General features: G+C 39.5%; 1 protein-coding gene across 1 annotated transcript in view; it reads right to left on the reverse strand.

The window, feature by feature from the left end:
* Positions 1-9,811, reverse strand: part of LOC133620529 (uncharacterized) — a 33,874-nt gene extending 24,063 nt beyond the window's left edge. Inside the window, exons 1-4 of the mRNA XM_061982114.1 lie at positions 9,336-9,811; positions 4,041-4,150; positions 3,892-3,976; positions 3,693-3,811 (exon numbers count right to left, since the gene is read on the reverse strand). Of these exons, the coding sequence (XP_061838098.1) occupies positions 3,693-3,811; positions 3,892-3,976; positions 4,041-4,067 (231 nt within the window). The 5' untranslated portion in view covers positions 4,068-4,150; positions 9,336-9,811. The remainder of the gene's footprint in view (positions 1-3,692; positions 3,812-3,891; positions 3,977-4,040; positions 4,151-9,335) is intronic.
* Between the last annotated feature and the right edge of the window lie 2,925 nt (positions 9,812-12,736).

A 12,736-nucleotide genomic window follows, 5' to 3' on the forward strand; every position in this document is an offset into this window, starting at 1 on the left:
AGAGTAATGGCGACGGTTTGTTTTCAACGCCAGTCAGGTTGCTATGGCTCGAAGAACCCGTATGTAGCTCAGTTGCCCGGATGTCGGCCCTGCCCTATGGCCAGAGGTGGGTAGTAACGCGCTACATTTACTCCGTTACATCTACTTGAGTAACTTTTGGGATAAATTGTACTTCTAAGAGTAGTTTTAATGCAACATACTTTTACTTTTACTTAAGTATATTTATAGAGAAGGAACGCTACTTTTACTCCGCTACTTTTATCTACATTCAGCTCGCAACTCGCTACTAATTTTGATCCATCTGTTAATGCACGCTTTGTTTGTTTTGGTCTGTCAGACAGACCTTCATAGTGCCTGCGTTTCAACAAATACAGTCACTGGTGACGTTGGACCAATCAAACAGAGCCAGGCGGTCACATGACCTGACTTAAACAAGTTGAAAAACATTTTGGGGTGTTACCATTTAATGGTGAATTGTACGGAATGTGTACTGTACTGTGCAATCTACTAATAAAAGTTTCAATTAATCAATCAAAAGTGTGAAGGAAAAAAGATCCTTTTTTTATTTCAACCGTACATCCCGTCAAAAGCCTAAAGACTGACCGCACATGAGGACGTTCCTGTCTTCACAATAAAAGTGCCACTGCGTCGCGCCTGCGCTTTCAAAATAAGAGTCTCCGAAAGCCAGCGCAAACAAGCTAGCAAGCTACGGAGTTTGCCGCCAATATATTTCTTGTAAAGTGTATAAAAACGAATATGGAAGCTGGACAAATAAGATGCCAAAAACCCACCACTTTCATGTGGTATTAGACAGAAAGGAGGAACTTTTCTTCTCCTCCATTTGAAAACGTGGACGTTGTCATCACTACTGTCTGATTACAATCAATGCAAGTCATCAGAATCAGGTAATACACCAACTTATATTCATGTTTTCATGAAAGAAAGGAATCTATATGTGTTAAACATGCATGTATATTCATTAAAACACCTTTAACATGTAAACAAAAACAGCAAAATAAATAAATATAAATTATATACTGTATATATATATATATATATTAGAGATGCGCGGTTTGCGGACACAACCGCGGAGTCCGCGGATTATCCGCGGATCGGGCGGATGAAATTAAAAAAACTAAGATTTTATCCGCTCGCGGGTCGGGTCGGGCGGATTAATTTTTTTTTTTTTTTTTTGCGGGTGGCAGTTAAACCAATTGGGAAATATATATACATAGTTAAATGTTGTTACCCACATACGAAAAACGAGCAGGCACCTGCTGCATATGCCACAACAGAAGAAAAAAAAAGAAAAGAGATGGACACTTTTACGGAGCGGAGAAGGGACGCCTCGCCGGGGTCCTGGACCGAGGCCCCTTCCCCCGAGAGGGCCCCACCGGGAGCCGTAGCTGAAGCGATCCGCGAGAAGGGCCCGACACACGTCCAGGGTCACTACCGCGCCCACCGCACCGACACCCCGCCTCGTCCGCTTTCGCCGCGGCCGGCGTCACGCGCAGCAGGTAAGCAGCTTACCTGCCCGCCACCCCCGTGGCCGGGGGCTCGTAACATGGGTCACTCCGCGCGCTCCGCCCGCGCAGCTTACCTGCTTGCCACCCCTGTTGCCGGGGGCGCGTAACAGGGGTCACTCCGCGCGTAGTGCGCTCATGAAAGGGGTGGGGCTCACCCTGGTTGATATAGAGAGCAGGACGGTGGCCATGGAAGTTGGAACCCGCTAAGGAGTGTGTAACAACCCACCTGCCGAATCAACTAGCCCTGAAAATGGATGGCGCTGGAGCGTGGGCCCATATCTGGCCGTCGCCGGCAGCGAGACGCGCTTGGAGGTGCGCTCAGCGCGGCTCCCATATGATTGCGCACTGGTGTGCGTCTGGGTCGTGACAGCGTGGCACGCGAATGTCTGTGCTGCATTGGATCAGTCTCCTTTCTTTAACAGGCAAAAGCTTTATAACCTCACCATACCTGCCAACTTTTAAATCAGAAAAACCTAGTAGCCAGGGTCCAAGGGCCGCAGGCCCCGGTAGGTCCAGGACAAAGTCCTGGTGGAGGGTTCAGGGCTTCGCCCCCCGACGCAAAATGACTATTAGCATTCAGACAGGTTAAAATGTTGCTAAAACCATCACTTTTCTATCAGTCACAGTGACTTTTCAAAACAAAAATATTACAGCAAAAATCATATGGGTTGATTGACATGTTTATTCTGTAAGCTAACTTCAATAGTTTGAAATTATTTTGACAGTTAATGCCAGTTATCCTGTCAACCTTTCACAAGACTTCAATTTGTTCATTGAAAGTATAAATAGTATAAACACTTTTTACAGTATGTCGTGCTGTGAAATACAGCCGACAGGATTGCGCATGCGGTGCAGGAGAACAAAGGACTTCTTTCATTTAAGGTTTGTGATAAACCATCAAACTCATTCGTTAAAAGGACTCTATAGTAATATAAAGCGAATTTTTCTGGACATTATCATGCAAGAAAAGTTTATTTTTGGGATCGCGATCACCGCGTAATGATTTTTAAAGGTTGCATTACATTATTAACTGTCCCATGTGATCAGCCAGTGCGATTGGAAGTCCATGCTCAATTATTGCCTCCGTAAATAAAACTTCGGCATTTATCACATCCAAAGAATCTGTTTGGGCGACGAAAAACGTTGAAAGTTTTCCACTTGTATCGCTAGCAACGGCATTAGACTTGTGTTTTTTTGTCCCAACGTGGTCTTTTACATCGCTAATTCCTCCGTGTCCGATCGAAAAATCTTGTCTGCACAAGGTGCAATTCGCGTAGTTTTCACCCTTTTTTTTATTTTTTTAATTAATATTAGATATATAACAACGGGCGGATGGTGGGCGGGTGAAGTTCTGATCAAACGTTACATCGGGTGGATGGCGGATGGTTGACGACTTTCTGACGCGGTTGCGGATGAAATAATTGCCTATCCGCGCATCTCTAATATATATATATATATATATAAATATATATATATATATATATATATATATATATATATATATGATATGAGTGTGTATGTTACTCATCAGTTACTCAGTACTTGAGTAGTTTTTTCACAACATACTTTTTACTTAAGTAAATATTTGGGTGACTACTCCTTACTTTTACTTGAGTAATAAATCTCGAAAGTAACAGTACTCTTACTTGAGTACAATTTCTGGCTACTCTACCCACCTCTGCCTATGGCTCATGTCTGACCAAATAGCCAGTAAGAGATTTTTCAAAAACATGTTTGTTTGTTTTTTGCACATTAGCTGTGTTCTGTAATTATTTTATTACGGTTATTATTTATTTACCCTATGTATTATTAAGACAACAAAAGACAAGACAAAGTAGCAAGCAGGAGGTAAAAGGGAGAGGAAAAGGGGAGAGTCCGCCTCTGATGCATGCCAGTGACGAAAGGAAAGGCTGGAAAAAAAAGATGCCAGAACCCAACAACTTTGAATACCTTTAACTGAACAAAGTTGGAAAAGTAATCCATGCAAATGTAATTGTGATCTATGCCACTTTGTTTGGAATGTCGTGTGTTGTTCACAATCATTGTGAAAGACATGACGACGAATGGATTTTTAAAATTGAAAAAGAAAAAAAAACAATTGTAATAATATTCAGTTGTTTGCCAGAATGCTGCAGCCCTAATCCAAAGACATGATCAACAACATACCGTCTCATTCTTTACTTCTATTTCGCATGTGGTGCCCAATCCACAATTACAATCAAAGTCGTACTTGAAGCCGTCCTTTGTCTTAATGTCTTCGCAGTCGACTGACACTGGTCGGCATCCTGTAAAACAATACCTTTCTTAGATAGCCTTCTCATTAAAAGAGCCACATTCACACAACTTGCTTTACAACAAGACTTACCTGACACTCCCTTGGCGATTAACCCGCATAAGCAAGTAAAGAAAATAATTCTTCCAACAAGGGAGCGAGCAAACATGTTGACCGTCTAAGTGAAGAAAAAACAATGTGCTGGAAGTGATGAAGTCAAGAGGAAGTTAGAAGTGAGTCACCTTGTAACAGCCAATGAAATCACACATGCCAGGGGACGGGGTGTAGCACGCTCTGAATGATTTGCTTTGACGAAAAACTTCAACACTCCACTTCTGCAAATTTATTTTTCCTATGAATGGAAAAAAAAGTGGCAAGGAGGACACTGTCAATTCACGCGCACACATCAGCAGCAACAGTTCCACGAGCGGTCACGTTCTCATACACTATATTGACAAAAGTATTTGGCCAGCCATCCAAATGATGACAATCAGGTGTCCTAATCACTTGGCCCGGTGTATCAAATCAAGCACTTAGGCATGGAGACTGTTTCTACCGACATACAGGTAAAAGCCAGTAAATTAGAATATTTTGAAAAACTTGATTTATTTCAGTAATTGCATTCAAAAGGTGTAACTTGTACATTATATTTATTCATTGCACACAGACTGATGCATTCAAATGTTTATTTCATTTAATTTTGATGATTTGAAGTGGCAACAAATGAAAATCCAAAATTCCGTGTGTCACAAAATTAGAATATTACTTAAGGCTAATACAAAAAAGGGATTTTTAGAAATGTTGGCCAACTGAAAAGTATGAAAAGGAAAAATATGAGCATGTACAATACTCAATACTTGGTTGGAGCTCCTTTTGCCTCAATTACTGCGTTAATGCGGCGTGGCATGGAGTCGATGAGTTTCTGGCACTGCTCAGGTGTTATGAGAGCCCAGGTTGCTCTGATAGTGGCCTTCAACTCTTCTGCGTTTTTGGGTCTGGCATTCTGCATCTTCCTTTTCACAATACCCCACAGATTTTCTATGGGGCTAAGGTCAGGGGAGTTGGCGGGCCAATTTAGAACAGAAATACCATGGTCCGTAAACCAGGCACGGGTAGATTTTGCGCTGTGTGCAGGCGCGAAGTCCTGTTGGAACTTGAAATCTCCATCTCCATAGAGCAGGTCAGCAGCAGGAAGCATGAAGTGCTCTAAAACTTGCTGGTAGACGGCTGCGTTGACCCTGGATCTCAGGAAACAGAGTGGACCGACACCAGCAGATGACATGGCACCCCAAACCATCACTGATGGTGGAACCTTTACACTAGACTTCAGGCAACGTGGATCCTGTGCCTCTCCTGTCTTCCTCCAGACTCTGGGACCTCGATTTCCAAAGGAAATGCAAACCAAACCAACCCAAACCATCAGTGATGGTTTGGGGTGCCATGTCATCTGCTGGTGTCGGTCCACTCTGTTTCCTGAGATCCAGGGTCAACGCAGCCGTCTACCAGCAAGTTTTAGAGCACTTCATGCTTCCTGCTGCTGACCTGCTCTATGGAGATGGAGATTTCAAGTTCCAACAGGACTTGGCGCCTGCACACAGCGCAAAATCTACCCGTGCCTGGTTTACGGACCATGGTATTTCTGTTCTAAATTGGCCCGCCAACTCCCCTGACCTTAGCCCCATAGAAAATCTGTGGGGTATTGTGAAAAGGAAGATGCAGAATGCCAGACCCAAAAACGCAGAAGAGTTGAAGGCCACTATCAGAGCAACCTGGGCTCTCATAACACCTGAGCAGTGCCAGAAACTCATCGACTCCATGCCACGCCGCATTAACGCAGTAATTGAGGCAAAAGGAGCTCCAACCAAGTATTGAGTATTGTACATGCTCATATTTTTCATTTTCATACTTTTCAGTTGGCCAACATTTCTAAAAATCCCTTTTTTGTATTAGCCTTAAGTAATATTCAAATTTTGTGACACACGGAATTTTGGATTTTCATTTGTTGCCACTTCAAATCATCAAAATTAAATGAAATAAACATTTGAATGCATCAGTCTGTGTGCAATGAATAAATATAATGTACAAGTTACACCTTTTGAATGCAATTACTGAAATAAATCAAGTTTTTCAAAATATTCTAATTTACTGGCTTTTACCTGTATGTGAAAGAATGGGCCGCTCTCAGTGATTTCCAGCATGGAGCTGTCATAGGATGCCACCTGTGCAACAAATCCAGCCGTGAAATGTCCTCGCTCTTAAATATTCCAAAGTCAACTGTCGGCTTTGTTACAAGAAAATGGAAGATTTTGGGAACAACAGCAACTCAGCCACCAAGTGGTAGGCCACGTAAACTGACTTTCTGCACAGTCAGTTGCTACAGAGCTCCAAAACTTCAATTAGCCCACGTACAGTACGCAGAGAGCTTCATGGAATGGCTTTCCATGGCCGAGCAGCTGTGTCTAAGCCATACGTCACCAAGTCCAATGCAAAGTGTGGGATGCGGTGGTGTAAAGCACGTCGCCACTGGACTCCAGAGCAGTGGAGACGCCTTCTCTGGACTGATAAATCACACTTTTCCATCTGGCAATCTGACGGACCAGTCTGGGTTTGGAGGTTGCCAGGAAAACGCTACAATTTCGGTGGAGGAGGAATTATGGAGTGGGGTTGTTTTTCAGGAGTTGGGCTTGGCCCCTTAGTTCCAGTGGAAAGGAACGTTGAATGCTCCAGGATACCAAAACATTTTTGTGACAATTCCATGCTCCCAACCTGGTGGGAACGGTTTGGAGCGGGCCCCTTCCTCTTCCAACACGACCGTGCACCAGTGCACAAAGCAAGGTCCACAAAGACATGGATGACAGAGTCTGGTGTGGATGAACTTGACTGGCCTGCACAGAGTCCTGACCTGAACCCGATAGAACACCTTTGGGATGAATTAGAACGGCCAGGCCTTCTCCACCAACATCAGTGTGTGACCTCACCGATGCGCTTTTTGAAAGGATGGTGGAAAATTCCTATAAACACACTCCGCAACCTTGTGGACAGCCTTCCCAGAAGAGTTGAAGCTGTAATAGCTGCAAAAGGTGTCATATTGAACCCTATGGGTTAGGAATGGGATGGCACTTGTCGGAGGCAGATATTTACATATATCCGAATTTAAGTTGTACTTCTTTTATTTCATAGTCATATTTGAAAACAGCTCGTGTTTTCCATTTCTTCTCTTGATGCTCTGTCAGCAAATATACTGTGTGTGTTAACCTTGAGTTCTTTGGAATGTGTTTTGACTAGCATTTGTTTTGTCTATAGAGATGGGACGAGAGAGAGGGTGGTGGGATCGGGAGGACAGACCATTTTGGGAGGCGCAATAGAATGTTCTAGGGTTAGACTGGTCTCAATCAATGTATATTGGCAAAGCTTTGAGAATATACAAGAAAATACCTATTCTGTCTCTGGTGGTTTTTCAACTCAGCTTTAAGTGTCGGAAAGAACTTGGGAGCGAATTGTGACTTGAATTCCCTGGGAGGAACAACTGGTCCAAAACGCAACACACTTCAAGTTCATATGTGAGTCAAGGCGGGTGGCCAATATTACAATATTATGAAGGGGAATAATTTTTACAAAACATCAAAAGTTGAATTATCGAATTACAAAAATCCACATTTTGGCATTTTCTTTATTATAATAACATGTATACTCAAAAATGAAACACATTCCTTATGACAAAAGCTTTGCAGGGAATTTTACCTCAAAAGAGGGCAAAATATTCTTAACCGCTTTATACAGGTAAAAGCCAGTAAATTAGAATATTTTGAAAAACTTGATTTATTTCAGTAATTGCATTCAAAAGGTGTAACTTGTACATTATATTTATTCATTGCACACAGACTGATGCATTCAAATGTTTATTTCATTTAATTTTGATGATTTGAAGTGGCAACAAATGAAAATCCAAAATTCCGTGTGTCACAAAATTTGAATATTACTTAAGGCTAATACAAAAAAGGGATTTTTAGAAATGTTGGCCAACTGAAAAGTATGAAAATGAAAAATATGAGCATGTACAATACTCAATACTTGGTTGGAGCTCCTTTTGCCTCAATTACTGCGTTAATGCGGCGTGGCATGGAGTCGATGAGTTTCTGGCACTGCTCAGGTGTTATGAGAGCCCAGGTTGCTCTGATAGTGGCCTTCAACTCTTCTGTGTTTTTGGGTCTGGCATTCTGCATCTTCCTTTTCACAATACCCCACAGATTTTCTATGGGGCTAAGGTCAGGGGAGTTGGCGGGCCAATTTCGAACAGAAATACCATGGTCCGTAAACCAGGCACGGGTAGATTTTGCGCTGTGTGCAGGCGCCAAGTCCTGTTGGAACTTGAAATCTCCATCTCCATAGAGCAGGTCAGCAGCAGGAAGCATGAAGTGCTCTAAAACTTGCTGGTAGACGGCTGCGTTGACCCTGGATCTCAGGAAACAGAGTGGACCGACACCAGCAGATGACATGGCACCCCAAACCATCACTGATGGTGGAAACTTTACACTAGACTTCAGGCAACGTGGATCCTGTGCCTCTCCTGTCTTCCTCCAGACTCTGGGACCTCGATTTCCAAAGGAAATGCAAAATTTGCATGGTTGGGTGACTGTTTGGGGTGCCATGTCATCTGCTGGTGTCGGTCCACTCTGTTTCCTGAGATCCAGGGTCAACGCAGCCGTCTACCAGCAAGTTTTAGAGCACTTCATGCTTCCTGCTGCTGACCTGCTCTATGGAGATGGAGATTTCAAGTTCCAACAGGACTTGGCGCCTGCACACAGCGCAAAATCTACCCGTGCCTGGTTTACGGACCATGGTATTTCTGTTCTAAATTGGCCCGCCAACTCCCCTGACCTTAGCCCCATAGAAAATCTGTGGGGTATTGTGAAAAGGAAGATGCAGAATGCCAGACCCAAAAACGCAGAAGAGTTGAAGGCCACTATCAGAGCAACCTGGGCTCTCATAACACCTGAGCAGTGCCAGAAACTCATCCACTCCATGCCACGCCGCATTAACGCAGTAATTGAGGCAAAAGGAGCTCCAATTAAGTATTGAGTATTGTACATGCTCATATTTTTCATTTTCATACTTTTCAGTTGGCCAACATTTCTAAAAATCCCTTTTTTGTATTAGCCTTAAGTAATATTCTAATTTTGTGACACACGGAATTTTGGATTTTCATTTGTTGCCACTTCAAATCATCAAAATTAAATGAAATAAACATTTGAATGCATCAGTCTGTGTGCAATGAATAAATATAATGTACAAGTTACACCTTTTGAATGCAATTACTGAAATAAATCAAGTTTTTCAAAATATTCTAATTTACTGGCTTTTACCTGTATAGTGTGATGTTGTAAGCTAGGGAATATAAGAACTACACTACCCAGCATGCAACAGTATAATTAGACAGACAACACATATACAGCATCATGACACAGTCAAAGAAATACAAATTATGCAGTTACTTATCAAGGATAATACTTTTGACACAATTATTTTGATGAACATACCTATGAATGGAACAAAAGTGGCAAGGAGGACAGTCAATTGACGCACACAAGTCAGCAGTCTCTGCTTCCGGCGACAAAACCACGTGACAAAGAGGAAGGAGAACGTTAACTTCACAAAGTTTGACAAAGTCAGATTTCCCTCCAACCAAACTTAACAAACGAGGCCTCAAACATCACAACAATAGCTCTAACTAAGTTCACCATCGGTACAAGGCGAAATTAAAAGCCTCAAAACACAGTTAGCGTCGAGAGACGACTTCTTCCTTACTTTTTGCCGGCAAACATGTGCGCCTCCCGGTGTCCGTCGCTATCAAAAGTCCCCCGTGCAACAACTGGACGGAAACAAAAAAAATATATGTTCATATATATTTTTCGCCAAAACAAAACAAGCAAGCTTTGAGAATGTTCACACGCAACAACAAATTACAATTTTGAAAAGCACTTTTTCACTCAGCTACATACTCTACCATGAATTGATTAACGTGGACCCCGACTTAAACAAGTTGAAAAACGTATTGGGGTGTTACCATTTAGTGGTCAATTGTAGGGAATATGTACTGTACTGTGCAATCTACTAATAAAAGTCTCAATCAATCAATCAATCAAGGCAAAACAAAATGTTGTGTATTATTAGTCCAGTGCTTTCATGTTTTTATTTATATTTTTATCTATGTTTCTATGTTTTTTCTAGTGTTTCTCCAGTGTTTTTATTTCTATTTTTATCTATGTTTCTATGTTCTATCTAGTGTTTATCTAGTGTTTTTCATGTTTTTATTTCTATTTTTTATCTATGTTTCTATTTGATTGATTGATTGAAACGTTTATTAGTAGATTGCACAGTACAGTACATATTCCCTACAATTGACCACTAAATGGTAACACCCCAATAAGTTTTTACACTTGTTTAAGTCGGGGTCCATGTATGTTTTATCTAGTGTTTATCTAGTATTTTTTGTGTTTTTATTTCTATTTTTATCTATGTTTCTATGTTTTTTCTAGTGTTTATCGAGTGTTTTTTATGTTTTTATTTCTATTTTGATCTATGTTTCTATGTTCTATCTAGTGTTTATCTAGTGTTTTTCATGTTTTTATTTCTATTTTTTATCTATGTTTTATCTAGTGTTTTTCATGTTTTTATTTCTATTTTTTATCTATGTTTATCTAGTGTTTTTCATGTTTTCATTCCTATTTGTATCTATGTTTCTATGTTCTATCTAGTGATTTTCATGTTTTTATTTCTATTTTTATCTATGTTTCTATGTTTTATCTAGTGTTTTTCATGTTTTTATTTCTATTTTTATCTATGTTTTATCTAGTGTTTTTCCATGTTTTTATTCCTATTTTTTTTATCTATGTTTATCTAGTGTTTTTCATGTTTTTATTCCTATTTTTATCTGTTTCTATGTTATATCGAGTGTTTATCTAGTGTTTTTCATGTTTTTATTTCTATTTTTTATCTATGTTTCTATTTGATTGATTGATTGAAACTTTTATTAGTAGATTGCACAGTACAGTACATATTCCCTACAATTGACCACTAAATGGTAACACCCCAATAAGTTTTTACACTTGTTTAAGTCGGGGTCCATGTATGTTTTATCTAGTGTTTATCTAGTATTTTTTATGTTTTTATTTCTATTTTTATCTATGTTTCTATGTTTTTTCTAGTGTTTATCGAGTGTTTTTCATGTTTTTATTTCTATTTTGATCTGTTTCTATGTTCTATCTAGTGTTTATCTAGTGATTTTCATGTTTTTATTTCTATTTTTATCTATGTTTCTATGTTTTATCTAGTGTTTATCTAGTGTTTTTCATGTTTTTATTTCTATTTTTTATCTATGTTTATCTAGTGTTTTTCATGTTTTCATTCCTATTTGTATCTATGTTTCTATGTTCTATCGAGTGTTTATCTAGTGTTTTTCGTGTTTTTATTTCTAATTTTTATCTATGTTTCTATTTGATTGATTGATTGAAACTTTTATTAGTAGATTGCACAGTACAGTACATATTCCCTACAATTGACCACTAAATGGTAACACCCCAATAAGTTTTTCCACTTGTTTAAGTCGGGGTCCATGTATGTTTTATCTAGTGTTTATCTAGTATTTTTTATGTTTTTATTTCTATTTTTATCTATGTTTCTATGTTTTTTCTAGTGTTTATCGAGTGTTTTTCATGTTTTTATTTCTATTTTTATCTATGTTTCTATGTTTTTTCTAGTGTTTATCGAGTGTTTTTCATGTTTTTATTTCTATTTTTATCTATGTTTCTATGTTTTTTCTAGTGTTTATCGAGTGTTTTTCATGTTTTTATTTCTATTTTTATCTATGTTTCTATGTTCTATCTAGTGTTTATCTAGTGATTTTCATGTTTTTATTTCTATTTTTATCTATGTTTCTATGTTTTATCTAGTGTTTATCTAGTGTTTTTCATGTTTTTATTTCTATTTTTTATCTATGTTTATCTAGTGTTTTTCATGTTTTCATTCCTATTTGTATCTATGTTTCTATGTTCTATCTAGTGATTTTCATGTTTTTATTTCTATTTTTATCTATGTTTCTATGTTTTATCTAGTGTTTTTCATGTTTTTATTTCTATTTTTTATCTATGTTTTATCTAGTGTTTTTCCATGTTTTTATTCCTATTTTTTTATCTATGTTTATCTAGTGTTTTTCATGTTTTTATTCCTATTTTTATCTGTTTCTATGTTCTATCTAGTGTTTATCTAGTGTTTTTCATGTTTTTATTTCTATTTTTTATCTATGTTTCTATTTGATTGATTGATTGAAACGTTTATTAGTAGATTGCACAGTACAGTACATATTCCCTACAATTGACCACTAAATGGTAACACCCCAATAAGTTTTTCCACTTGTTTAAGTCGGGGTCCATGTATGTTTTATCTAGTGTTTATCTAGTATTTTTTATGTTTTTATTTCTATTTTTATCTATGTTTCTATGTTTTTCTATGTAGAATCGCTTCGAAGCCGTCCGGAAGTCGTTTTCCATGGCTTCCCCGAACTCCTCCCATGTCCGAGTTTTTGCCTCCGCGACCGCTGAAGCCGCACACCGCTTGGCCTGTCGGTACCTGTCTGCTGCCTCCGGAGTCCTATGAGCCAAAAGAGCCCGATAGGACTCTTTCTTCAGCTTGACGGCATCCCTTACCGCTGGTGTCCACCAGCGGGTTCTAGGATTACCGCCACGACAGGCACCAACCACCTTGCGGCCACAGCTCCAATCGGCCGCCTCGACAATAGAGGCACGGAACATCGTCCACTCGGACTCAATGTCTAGTGTCTCCCTCGTGACATGTTCAAAGTTCTTCCGGAGGTGGGAATTGAAACTCTCTCTGACAGGAGACTCTGCCAGGCGTTCCCAGCAAACCCTCACAATGCGTTTGG

This window comes from Nerophis lumbriciformis, linkage group LG24 (genome assembly GCF_033978685.3).
Source record: "Nerophis lumbriciformis linkage group LG24, RoL_Nlum_v2.1, whole genome shotgun sequence".
Taxonomy (NCBI): Eukaryota; Metazoa; Chordata; class Actinopteri; order Syngnathiformes; family Syngnathidae; genus Nerophis; species Nerophis lumbriciformis.